General features: G+C 45.5%; 1 protein-coding gene across 1 annotated transcript in view; it reads left to right on the top strand.

The window, feature by feature from the left end:
• The first annotated feature begins 4,405 nt into the window (after positions 1-4,405).
• LOC139255807 (hepatic lectin-like) overlaps positions 4,406-13,898 on the top strand; it is a 109,912-nt gene continuing 100,419 nt past the window's right edge. Inside the window, exon 1 of the mRNA XM_070874001.1 lies at positions 4,406-4,525. Within this exon, the coding sequence (XP_070730102.1) occupies positions 4,406-4,525 (120 nt within the window). The remainder of the gene's footprint in view (positions 4,526-13,898) is intronic.

Genomic DNA, 13,898 nt, shown 5'->3' with positions numbered 1-13,898 from the left:
CAATCATGGACATCGTACTTTGTCTACTGCTGCTCAATGATCTTTGTCCAGCTGAGCAGAGCTTGCAGAGGGTTAAACCCTGCCACCACTGTCTGCTCTTGCTCACTTGTGAACTGTGAGTGACCAGGTGAGAACTAACTATCTGTCAAACTGACCCACTGAACTGCGAGTTTCTGCACTGGTGCATGGTATGCATGAATCCTGTGACGGTGCACCCTCACAAGGAATTAGCTCCTCTAATTCAGCGTCGGGGAGGTCCACTGACTGCTGCTGCATGTGTGAAGGCCCTGGCGAGACAAAAGAGATGAATTAGTGCTGCCAAAGTAACTGTAGTGTATGGAGAAAGAGTCAGACTGAACACTGTGAGCTCAAAGTAAAGTGTGACCTTTGTCTTTCATTGCAGATCTCCAGAATGCCTCTCCAACCTGTGAAGCCTCCTTAAATACCTGTGCTTCCAAGGGATTATGGGATCCCTTGGGACTCCAGGGGAAGAGCACTCTGGTGACTGTACAGAGTAAATAAAGTCCACATATATAACAACACTCCCCCCACAAAGTCAATATTTACAATGTGGGTCAATCTGGAGCCCTTCTTGCCCTGGTTGATCGTCTCGGTGTGAAAGCTGGTGTGGTTGAATTATTTGTTGGGCCCTCGCTGGGCTGCTGTGCAGCTGGCCTTGCTGGGCTGCCTGGTGTGTTGGGCCCTGCTGGGCTGCTGTGAATGATGGGTTCTGTTTCGTGGTCAACCGTGGTGCCGGTTGCCACTGGTGTGTGTGTTGGGGGATCAAAAAGGTAAGGTCCAAGGTGGGTTGCTCAGGATAGTCCGTAAATCTGAGTTTGATTTGGTCCAAGTGTTTCCAGTGAATGAGTCCATTTGAAAGTTTGACCCGAAACACCCTGCTCCCCTCTTTGGCCAAGACAGTGCCGGGAAGCCACTTGGGACCTTGTCCATAATTTAATACAAATACAGGATCATTGATTTCAATCTCGCGTGACACATTTGCGCTATCATGGTATGCACTTTGTTGAAGCCGCCTGCTCTCTACCTGTTCATGTAGATCAGGGTGAACGAAATAGAGCCTTGTCTTAAGTGCTCTTTTCATGAGCAGTTCAGCAGGAGAGAGTGGGGTCTCATGCGGTAGCTAAGCAGGACTCAGGATAGGCGAGACTCCTGCTTAGCAAGACTCCTGGATGTATGAGCAACCGGTTGCAGTTTCCCGAAATCGTTAGCTTGTTGCAATACACACCTGACGATGCATCCCATGCTCGTACCAAACGCTTACATGGATCATACAACACAAACAATTTGTTTGAGCATAACAATTTTCTTGCTTTTACAAAGGCATTTTCTTGGCTTTTGCCCCAAACCCATTCGCCCACTTTCTGGAGTAAGACATGCAGTGGTTCTAGCAGTGTGCTGAGACCGGGTAAGAAGTTACCAAAGTAATTCAGGAGTCCCAGAAATGACCGCAGCTCCGTCACGTTCTGTGGCCTTGGTGCATTCTCGATTGCCTCCATCTTCGTGTTGGTGGCCTGACGCCGTCCGCTGCAATCCTCCTTCCCAAGAATTCCACTTCAGGCATGAGGAAAACGCACTTCGAGCATTTTAACCTGAGCCCCACGCGGTTGAGTCGACTAAGAACATCCTCCAGGTTCTGCAGGTGCTCGACTGTGTTCCGACCTGTGACCAAGATGTCGTCCTAGAAGACCACGGTGCGCGGGACCGACTTCAGTAAACTTTCCATGTTTCTCTGGAATATCACCGCCGCTGATCGGATTCCAACGGGCATCTGTTATAAACAAAAAGACCTTTGTGCGTGTTGATGCAGGTGAGGGCCTTCGATGATTCCTCCAGTTCCTGCATCACGTAGGCTGAAGTCAGATCCAGTTTCGTGAACGTCTTTCCTCCTGCCAGCGTTGCAAAGAGGTCGTTGGCCTTTGGTAGTGGGTATTGATCCTGCAGGGAGAAATGATTGATAGTTACTTTGTAATCGCCACAGATTCTGACAGAGCCGTCTCCCTTGAGGACTGGGACAATAGGACTGGCCCACTTACTGAACTCGATCGGTGAAATGATGCCCTCTCTTTGCAGCCGGTCTCGCTCAATCTCTCCCCTTTCTCTCATCATGTACAGTACTGCTCTCGCCTTGTGATGGATGGTTCACGCCCCCAGAATTAGTTGGATCTGCACTTTTCCTCCTTGGAATTTCCCGATGACTGGATTGAACAGCGAAGGAAATTTGTTTAAGACCTGGGCACACGAGGTGTTGTCAGCGGGCAATAGCGCTCGGATGTCATCTCAGTTCCAGCGTATCTTTCCCAGCCAGCTCCTGCGAGCAGAGTGGAACCATCACCCGGTACAACCCAGAGTGGTAGCTTGTGCACCGCTCCATTGTAGGAGACCTTTATGGTAGCATTGCCGATTACAGGAATCAGTTCTTTAGTGTAAATCTTAGTTTCTTGAGAACTTGAGGTAAGACTGGCCTTGAGGCCTTGTTGCACCACAACCTTTCGAAAGACTTTTTGCCCATGGTGGACTGGCTCGCACCTGTGTCCAGCTCCATTGATACTGGGAGTCCATTTAGTTTAACATTCAGCATTATCGGGGGATAATTCGTGGTGAATGTGTGCACTCCATGTATCTCTGCCTCCTTGATCCGAGGTTCTTCTTCGTTGTGATCCTCCGTGGATCTATCCTCCTCTGCAACATGGTGGTTTTCAGGTTTAACAGGCTTTGCAGCTCGCCTGCACGCTCGTTGGAGGTGTCCCATTGTTCCACAGCCCTTGCAAATGAACTCTTTGAATCGGCATGAATGGAAACAATGATCACCCCCGCAGTGCCAACAAGGTGTTAATGGCCTTGCATTCATCATCCTTGATGGTGGACTCTGAGACATCTGCGGACGTGCAGCTGCAGGTATGTGTGACCTGCCCTGTACGTTCCGATTCGAAAACAACATCACTTTGTTCACAGTACTTGTAGCAGCACTTGTGTGCTGAGAGATTTGCTTCGTATTGTCACTGGTGGCAATGAACGCCTGGGCTATCACTATGGCCTTATTCAAGGTTGGGGTCTCTACAGTCTTTGTGAAGTATAGTTTCGTGGCCAATGCCAAATTCGAAAATGTCTCTGAGCATGTGCTCCAAATGTCCTTCACATTCACAATGTCCTGCAATGCGTCTGAGCTCGGTGACATAACTCCACTTCCTCGCCTTCAGACCTTTTGTAGGTGTAGAACAGGTACCTCGCCATCAGAATGCTTTCCTTTGGGTTCAAATGCTCTCAGACCAGTGTGCACAAATCGTCGTACGATTTCTCCGTGGGTTTCACTGGAGTGAGCAGATTCTTCATGAGGCCATACGTTGGTGCCCCACAGACGGTGAGGAGGATCGCCCTTCGTTTGGCAGCGCTCTCTTCCCCATCTAGCTCGTTGGCCACGAAGTATTGGTCGAGTCGCTCCACAAATGTTTCCCAATCATCTCCCTCTGAAAATTTCTCCAAGGTGCCCACTGTTCTCTGCATCTTTGGGTTCGTTATCTGTATCTCATCGCCAGTTGTAGTGTATGGAGAAAGAGTCAGACTGAACACTGTGAGCTCAAAGTAAAGTGTGACCTTAGTCTTTTATTGCAGGTCTCCAGAGTTCCTCTTCAACCTGTGAAGCCTCCTTAAATGCCTGTGTGCCCAAGGGATTATGGGATCCCTTGGGACTCCAGGGGAAGAGCCCTCTGGTGGCTGTACAGAGTAAATACAAGTCCACATATATAACAGTAACAATGTTGGAACTTAGCATTATGAAGATGATCATATTTAATTTGCTGCTGAATTCCATAAACACGAATGATGTGTGAGTTGCTGATATTTAATTCTGTCACCAGGTCACTGGGAGGTCACAATCTCCCCATCTCTGATAGCCAGGGACGCCGAGGTGCTGCTGATCTCCAGCACTTCCTCCTCTGCACTTGTTAGCTGTGAGGTGGCTGGAGGCCCATCTCCAGCTCTCTCCCTCCCCCTCAAGTTCTGTGCTCTCTTCTCCTGCAACGGGGCAAAGACCAGACCCTTGCGTGATTGTAATGACATGTGTTCACCCGATGGATGGAGGGCATTTGGTGAGGGCGACTATCAGCGAGAAGCATCACATTGCATAAGGATCAGGGTGTGTGTCAGTGATGGATGGATAGATGGGATGTGAGGAAGGACACAGAAAGAGAAGGATGGGTGCAGTTGCAAGGTAGGTGGTGTGAGCAGTAAAGTGATGGAGTAGGCTTGACAAGGTTGCGGGGGTGGGGGGTTGGTGAGGATATGATGTGCACAACAAGATGTAGGTGAATGTGGAACTGTACTCACCTTTCCCGACCTGGTTAGGTTATTATAGCACTTTCTGCACTGAATCCAGGAGCATGGCACAATGCTGCTGCTGCTGACCTCCTGGGCCACCTCCAACCATGCCTCCTTTCTGCCAGCAGATGGTTTCTTCTGTCTGTTGCTGGCGAATAGGATCTCTCTCTGGCTCCTGACAGCATTCTCCGTACATCTAGCGATGCATCATTAAAGTGAGGCACAGTCTTTGAGGATCCTGAGCCCATCTTGTACGATGGCCATCCCTCTGCAAAATCTCCCAACTCCTCCAAATTCCATCTTTGGATTGGATCTTTAAATACTGGAGTTGGGATAATGTCAGGTGGGCCCACACCACTCCCGGTACCGCACATTCAACGCCAAACCCGGAAGTAAAATGATAAAGAGGTGGCTATGTTAAAATGCCACGGACAGACGGACTGAAATTCCTTCTCGGTTTCCCACTCGATATTGCAGCCCCCGCTCCAAACACAAGTTATTATCAGGGTCATTGTCTCAGGCTGACCCAAAATATTCACAACCTCAGCATTCTATTGGACCCCGAGTTGAGCTTCCAACCCCATATCCTTTGCATCACGGAGACTGCCTACTTCCACTTCTGTAACATCACCCACCACCTGCTGCAGAGACCCTCATCCATGTCTCTGCCCCTCCAGACTCAGCTGTTCCCCTGCCCAGCCTCCAATGTTGCACTCTCCGTAATCTTCAACTCATCTAAAACACTACTGCCCATATCGTGTCCCACATCGCAAGTCTCACTTTCTTATCACCCTTGTCCTTGCTGAACTACATTGGCTCCAGGTCACCCAATGCCTCCAATTTAAAATTCTCATATTCGTGTGTTAGGTTTAACTTCAAACCACCACTCGGAGTTGGTTCGTCTTTAAGTAAATGCAGTTTTTATTCATAAAAGTTACAAGCCGGCAGGGGAGCTATCCTTGAAGGAATGCTCAAAGAAAATGCCAGAGACATCTTATTTTATACAGTTTCAGATTATAGCATTACGTAATTATGCAAGTTACAATTAATACATGCTGATTGATTAATACATGACTGATTGGTACAGCGCTTCCTCCAATCTGGCTTCTATATGCCTTAATTGGTCATTCCGGATACAAGTTGTCATGGTTCTCTTTATTTTTATCTTGTCTTGTTATACAATTCAAATTCTATGTTATCTGTGTCTGTGCCCGGCTCCCAAGGCCTTTGGTCTATGAATTGGAACATCTGCTCCTCTGTGGAAGGCATCTCACACATGCTTCCCACAGTCTGAAAAACCGGTATCGCCTGTGTAACTAGTACATCTACGAGAGAGGTCCTTGTACTGACTCCAGTTAATATGTCATTCCCTATAGATCTCCTCTGTCTTCCTCCTTTGTGTCTCAGCTGCTTGTGTTACTCCCTTGCTCCTGATGTGTCACGAGCTTTTCTCAGGATTGTGTCAGCAATCATGTGTACAACGCTTTAGTCTTGAGGCTAAACTTTTCTGGCAGGTATAGGGCTGATAAATTTATGCTCACAGGTAACATTTCGTGCTGCATATTGTCAAATAACAACATTACTTCTGTTCCAAGTTTAACTACCACGCGCTTTCCCAAGGTTAATTCCCCTGGTTTATAATATTCAGGGAACATTTTGTAACCCACTTATCTTGTGGCTTCAAGATAAATGGTCTTGACACTCAGATGCCGCCCCCTAGGGGCTGCTTTACGTAGTTGTTGTACCCTCCGGTCTGGGTATATGCTTCTGGGCCCCTTCGGGACAGCCTTGTCGCTTGTCCTTGTAGAATCGGAAGGGCGGTGGTGATCATGTTTATATTCTGTTGATAACACACATCCTGGATATTCCATGTTTTTAGTTAGAGTCTTACCATTTCTATTTCAACTGGATTGTTTGCACCGTTTCTCCGATTGTTTGCACCGTCTCTCCGGGCATGTGCCCTTTTCCAGATCCATTTTTATTCAGGCCAGTACCCCTAATATTGCAAATATCCATCCTAATCCTCTAAAAAGTCCACCTGTTGTACCTTTATATTCTTTCAGCTGGGACCAGTGCTTCCATCGGCCCTTACTTTTTATATTCACGCATAACACGTGTCTCCACTAATTAATACCTCATATGGTCTGCTCCATCTCGGTGCAAAGCCTGGTTTCTCTGCCACCTCCTTAACCATTACCTTCGCCCCCACCTCAGGGATTATAGCCGAGGCAGTTATCACACCGCCTTCGTCCTCCTCCTTCTGCCTTTCCCAGACCTCCTGTCGCATACCTTTCAACTGCTCACTCAACTCCCTCACATACTTCCTGATTCTGTCTCATAGGGGGCCTAAGTCGTCTCCTTCTGTCACTATCCCTTCTGGTAACCTCATTGCCTCACTCAAGGCGGTTTTAAGGGTCCGATTCATTCTCTCTATCATCCCTGAACTCTAGGGGTGATATGGGATGTGAAACTTGCTTAATGCCGAATATTCTACAAGTGTCTTTCATTACTTAACCTGTGAAATGAGTCCCTTGATCCGAGTCAATCATGTCGTAATAGGACTGCCTCCCATTTAGCATTTCCACCAGTGTGTGTTTTGTGTGCAGTATTATTTCTCCTGTCATTATGACAGGCTCGTTAATTGTGACTGGCCAAGTGACACAATCCAGTGCAGCCACGTATCTGGACAGACCGGCAACCACTGGTGATTTCATAAGAACATAAGAACATAAGAATTAGGAACAGGAGTAGGCCATCTAGCCCCTCGAGCCTGCTCCGCCATTCAAAAAGATAATGGCTGATCTGGCCATGGACTCAGCTCCATTTATCCGCCCGCTCCCCATAACCCTTAATTCCCTTATTGGTTAAAAATATATCTTTCCGTGACTTGAATACATTCAATGAGCTAGCCTCAACTGCTTCCTTGGGCAGAGAATTCCACAGATTCACAACCCTCTGGGAGAAGAAATTCCTTCTCAACTCGGTTTTAAATTGGCTCCCCCATATTTTGAGGCTGTGCCCCCTAGTTCTAGTCTCCCCGACCAGTGGAAACAACCTCTCTGCCTCTATCTTGTCTATCCCTTTCATTATTTTAAATGTTTCTATAAGATCACCCCTCATCCTTCTGAACTCCAATGAGTAAAAACCCAGTGTACTCAATCTATCACCCCCTCATCTCCGGAATCAGCCGAGTGAATCGTCTCTTACCCACTCCAAGGCTAGTATATCCTTCCTTAAGTAAGGTGACTAAAACTGCATGCAGTACTCCAGGTGCGGCCTCACCAATACCCTGTACAGTTGCAGCAGGACCTCCCTGCTTTTGTACTCCATCCCTCTCGCAATGAAGGCCAACATTCCATTCACCTTCCTGATTACCTGCTGTACCTGCAAACTAACTTTTTGGGATTCATGCACAAGGACCCCCAGGTCCCTCTGCATCGCAGCATGTTGTAATTTCTCCCCATTCAAATAATATTCCCTTTTACTGTTTTTTTCCCCAAGGTGGATGACCTCACATTTTCCGACATTATATTCCATCTGCCAAACCTTAGCCCATTCGCTTAACCTATCTAAATCTCTTTGCAGCCTCTCTGTGTCCGCTACACAACCCGCTTTCCCACTAATCTTTGTGTCATCTGCAAATTTTGTTACACTACACTCTGTCCCCTCTTCCAGGTCATCTATGTATATTGTAAACAGTTGTGGTCCCAGCACCGATCCCTGTGGCACACCACTAACCACCGATTTCCAACCCGAAAAGGACCCATTTATCCCGACTCTCTGCTTTCTGTTAGCCAGCCAATTCTCGATCCATGCTAATACATTTCCTCTGACTCCGTGTACCTTTATCTTCTGCAGTAACCTTTTGTATGGCACCTTATCGAATGCCTTTTGGAAATCTAAATACACCACATCCATCGGTACACCTCGATCCACCATGCTCGTTATATCCTCAAAGAATTCCAGTAAATTAGTTAAAAATGATTTCCCCTTCATGAATCCATGTTGCGTCTGATTGATTGCACTATTCCTATCTAGATGTCCCTCTATTTCTTCCTTAATGATAGCTTCAAGCATTTTCCCCACTACAGATGTTAAACTAACCGGCCTATAGTTACCTGCCTTTTGTCTGCCCCCTTTTTTAAACAGAGGCATTACATTAGCTGCTTTCCAATCCACTGGTACCTCCCCAGAGTCCAGAGAATTTTGGTAGATTATAACGAATGCATCTGCTATAACTTCTGCCATCTCTTTTAATACCCTGGGATGCATTTCATCAGGACCAGGGGACTTGTCTACCTTGAGTCCCATTAGCCTATCCAGCACTATCTCGCTAGTGATCGTGATTGTCTCAAGGTCCTCCCTTCCCACATTCCCGTGACCAGCAATTTTTGGCATGGTTTTTGTGTCTTCCACTGTGAAGACCGAAGCAAAATAATTGTTTAAGGTCTCAGCCATTTCCACATCTCCCATTATTAAATTCCCCTTCTCATCTTCTAAGGGACCAACATTTACTTTAGTCACTCTCTTCCGTTTTATATATCGGTAAAAGCTTTTATATATGTTTTTATGTTTTGCGCAAGTTTACTTTCGTAATCTATCTTTCCTTTCTTTATTGCTTTCTTAGTCATTCTTTGCTGTCATTTAAAATTTTCCCAATCTTCTAGTTTCCCACTAACATTGGCCACCTTATACGCATTGGTTTTTAATTTAATACTCTTCTTTATTTCCTTGGTTATCCACGACTGGTTATCCCTTCTCTTACAGCCCTTCTTTTTCACTGAAATATATTTTTGTTGAGCATTATGAAAGAGCTCCTTAAAAGTCCTCCACTGTTCCTCAATTGTGCCACTGTTTAGTCTGTGTTCCCAGTCTACTTTAGCTGACTCTGCCCTCATCCCACTGTAGTACCCTTTGTTTAAGCATAGTACGCTTGTTTGAGACACTACTTCCTCACCCTCAATCTGTATTACAAATTCAACCATACTGTGATCACTCATTCCAAGAGGATCTTTTATGAGGAGATCGTTTATTATTCCTGTCTCATTACACAGGACCAGATCTAAGATAGCTTGCTCCCTTGTAGGTTCTGTAACATACTGTTCCAAGAAACATTCCCGTATGCATTCTATGAATTCCTCCTCAAGGCTACCCCGTGCGATTTGATTTGACCAATCGATACGTAGGTTAAAATCCCCCATGATCACTGCCGTTTCTTTTTCACATGCCTCTATTATTCAGTGTCGAGTAGTGAGCTACAGATCTCATTCTAGTCCCATGCATTTGTGACATCACGGCTCCATAGAAGCCTCCCTGGTTCTCACAATGTACATGGAACGGGAGATCCATGTTTGGGAGTCCCAGCCCTGGAGCTGACATTAGGGCTTCCTTCAGATTACCGTATGCTGCTACTTGTTCGGGGCCCCACTCTATAGTTTCTAAGGATGGTCTTCCCCCTTTCATTAGCCGCTGTATTGGTTCTGCAATTGCCGTGGTTCGGTACAAAATTCCTGCAATAGTTAAAGAGCCCCAGTACCTGACACAACCCTCGGACTGATTTTGGTTGGGGAATAACCTTAAGGGCCTCCTTCCTGTCATTGGACATGGTCCTAGTTCCTTGGGATATTTCGTGCTCCAGGTACTGTACCACAGCTCGTCCAATTTGTGCCTTTTTGGGATTTACTTTAAATCCTGCTTTCCGTTATCTCAAATGTCTTTTCCATAACTAGAACAGTGTCTAGCATGTCGGCTTTGAAAGCTGCTTTCTGTTATCTCAAATGTTCCAGTTTCAAGGCCATTACATCTGCACCTGGGCAGGACCGGAACCAATGTCCTAGGGGGAGTGTTTGCTAGTGCTGTTGGGGAGGAGTTAAACTAATATGGCAGGGGGATGGGAACCAATGCAGGGAGACAGAGGGAGACAAAAATGAGGCAAAAGCAAAAGACAGAAAGGAGATGAGGAAAAGTGGAGGGCAGAGAAACCCAAGGCAAAGAACAAAAAGGGCCACTGTACAGCAAAATTCTAAAAGGACAAAGGGTGTTAAAAGAACAAGCCTGAAGGCTTTGTGTCTTCATGCAAGGAGTATCCGCAATAAAGTGGATGAATTAACTGTGCAAATAGATGTTAACAAATATGATGTGATTGGGATTACAGAGACGTGGCTCCAGGATGATCAGGGCTGGGAACTCAACATCCAGGAGTATTCAACATTCAGGAAAGATAGAATAAAAGGAAAAGGAGGTGGGGTAGCATTGCTGGTTAAGGAGCAAATTAAGGCAATAGTTCGGAAGGACATTAGCTTGGATGATGTGGAATCTATATGGGTAGAGCTGCAGAATACCAAAGGACAAAAAACGTTAGTGGGAGTTGTGTACAGGCCTCCAAACAGTAGTAGTGATGTTGGGGAGGGCATCAAACATGAAATTAGGGGTGCGTGCAATAAAGGTGCAGCAGTTATAATGGGTGACTTTAATATGCACATAGATTGGGTTAACCAAACTGGAAGCAATATGGTAGAGGAGGATTTCCTGGAGTGCATAAGGGATGGTTTTTTAGACCAATATGTCGAGGAACCAACTAGCGGGGAGGCCATCTTAGACTGGGTGTTGTGTAATGAGAGAGGATTAATTAGCAATCTCGTTGTGCGAGGCCCCTTGGGGAAGAGTGACCATAATATGGTGGAATTCTGCATTAGGATGGAGAATGAAACAGTTAATTCAGAGACCATGGTCCAGAACTTAAAGAAGGGTAACTTTGAAGGTATGAGGCGTGAATTGGCTAAGATAGATTGACTAATGATACTGAAGGGGTTGACTGTGGATGGGCAATGGCAGACATTTAGAGACCGCATGGATGAACTACAACAATTGTACATTCCTGTCTGTCGTAAAAATAAAAAAGGGAAGGTGGCTCAACCGTGGCTATCAAAGGAAATCAGGGATAGCGTTAAAGCCAAGGAAGTGGCCAGAAATAGCAGAGAACCCGGGGACTGGGAGAAATTTAGAACTCAGCAGAGGAGGACAAAGGGTTTGATTAGGGCAGGGAAAATGGAGTACGAGAAGAAGCTTGCAGGGAACATTAAGACGGATTGCAAAAGTTTCTATAGATATGTAAAGAGAAAAAGGTTAGTAAAGACAAACGTAGGTCCCCTGCAGTCAGAATCAGGGGAAGTCATAACGGGGAACAAAGAAATGGCGGACCAATTGAACAAGTACTTTGGTTCGGTATTCACTGAGGAGGACACAAACAACCTTCCGGATATAAAAGGGGTCGGAGGGTCTAGTAAGGAGGAGGAACTGAGGGAAATCCTTATTAGTCGGGAAATTGTGTTGGGGAAATTGATGGGATTGAAGGCCGATAAATCCCCAGGGCCTGATGGACTGCATCCCAGAGTACTTAAGGAGGTGGCCTTGGAAATAGTGGATGCATTGACAGTCATTTTCCAACATTCCATTGACTCTGGATCAGTTCCGATGGAGTGGAGGGTAGCCAATTTAACCCCACTTTTTAAAAAAGGAGGGAGAGAGAAAACAGGGAATTACAGACCGGTCAGCCTGACATCGGTAGTGTGTAAAATGATGGAATCAATTATTAAGGATGTCATAGCAGTGCATTTGGAAAGAGGTAATATGATAGGTCCAAGTCAGCATGGATTTGTGAAAGGGAAATCGTGCTTGACAAATCTTCTGGAATTTTTTGAGGATGTTTCCAGTAGAGTGGACAAGGGAGAACCAGTTGATGTGGTATATTTAGACTTTCAGAAGGCTTTCGACAAGGTCCCACACAAGAGATTAATGTGCAAAGTTAAAGCACATGGGATTGGGGGTCGTGTGCTGACATGGATTGAGAACTGGTTGTCAGACAGGAAGCAAAGAGTAGGAGTAAATGGGGACTTTTCAGAATGGCAGGCAGTGACTAGTGGGGTACCGCAAGGTTCTGTGCTGGGGCCCCAGCTGTTTACACTGTACATTAATGATTTAGACGAGGGGATTAAATGTAGTATCTCCAAATTTGCGGATGACACTAAGTTGGGTGGCAGTGTGAGCTGCAAGGAGGATTCTATGAGGCTGCAGAGCGACTTGGATAGGTTAGGTGAGTGGGCAAATGCATGGCAGATGAAGTATAATGTGGATAAATGTGAGGTTATCCACTTTGGTGGTAAAAACAGAGAGACAGACTATTATCTGAATGGTGACAGATTAGGAAAAGGGCAGGTGCAAAGAGACCTGGGTGTCATGGTACATCAGTCATTGAAGGTTGGCATGCAGGTACAGCAGGCGGTTAAGAAAGCAAATGGCATGTTGGCCTTCATAGCGAGGGGATTTGAGTACAAGGGCAGGGAGGTGTTGCTACAATTGTACAGGGCCTTGGTGAGGCCACACCTGGAGTATTGTGTACAGTTTTGGTCTCCTAACCTGAGGAAGGACATTCTTGCTATTGAGGGAGTGCAGCGAAGGTTCACCAGACTGATTCCCGGGATGGCAGGACTGACCTATCAAGAAAGATTGGATCAACTGGGCTTGTATTCACTGGAGTTCAGAAGAATGAGAGGGGACCTCATAGAAACGTTTAAAATTCTGACGGGGTTAGACAGGTTAGATGCAGGAAGAATGTTCCCAATGTTGGGGAAGTCCAGAACCAGGGGACACAGTCTAAGGATAAGGGGGAAGCCATTTAGGACCGAGATGAGGAGGAATTTCTTCACCCAGAGAGTGGTGAACCTGTGGAATTCTCTACCACAGAAAGTTGTTGAGGCCAATTCACTAAATATATTCAAAAAGGAGTTAGATGAAGTCCTTACTACTAGGGGAATCAAGGGGTATGGTGAGAAAGCAGGAATGGGGTACTGAAGTTGAATGTTCAGCCATGAACTCATTGAATGGCGGTGCAGGCTAGAAGGGCCGAATGGCCTACTCCTGCACCTATTTTCTATGTTTCTATGTTTCTATCTCTCTTTCTATGGTTCTTCAACCATCGTATCTGAAGTCACACGTTCAACTTATATTGTCCTTTGTTCTAAACTGCTGAAGCCTGCCGTTTTAACGTTTTAGTTTTTCCAAAGTCCCTTTTACACTTTCGCAGATAGCTCCCCACTTGCCCAGGAGTTTGACCTGATCCCTGAAGGTATTTCTAGATTGTTTCCAAACCTTTTAGTTTTATTTCTTTTTTTTTAAGAGATCAGATTTAACTTTTTATTTTAAATGTATCTCATTTTGTTGTGCCTTTTCTTAACCAGTGGTACTTGAAATCTTCACAACAAAATTAACTCTTCACTGTTCCCATCCTAATTTCTGCTCCCCTTTTGTAGTATTTGTATTTATTGTTGGATTACAAAATGTCAAATATGGTAATACTGTTTTTTTTTATATCAGACTTCTCATTTATGCTTATAGTGATTCACAGATCACAGAATGCAAAGTACTTGTTTTATAATTACATGCCTAACTTCTCATTTAGAAGCTGAACATCAAACACTCTAATCTTTTGCTCTGAAACTTCAATTTTGTGATACAGTATCTCATAAATTAAATTTTTTTAAGCTCCAGCTTCTGACGCAATATGT

Source organism: Pristiophorus japonicus, unplaced genomic scaffold (assembly GCF_044704955.1).
Source record: "Pristiophorus japonicus isolate sPriJap1 unplaced genomic scaffold, sPriJap1.hap1 HAP1_SCAFFOLD_636, whole genome shotgun sequence".
In the NCBI taxonomy this organism is placed as follows: domain Eukaryota; kingdom Metazoa; phylum Chordata; class Chondrichthyes; family Pristiophoridae; genus Pristiophorus; species Pristiophorus japonicus.
This window is presented reverse-complemented; position numbering and strand designations above follow the sequence as displayed.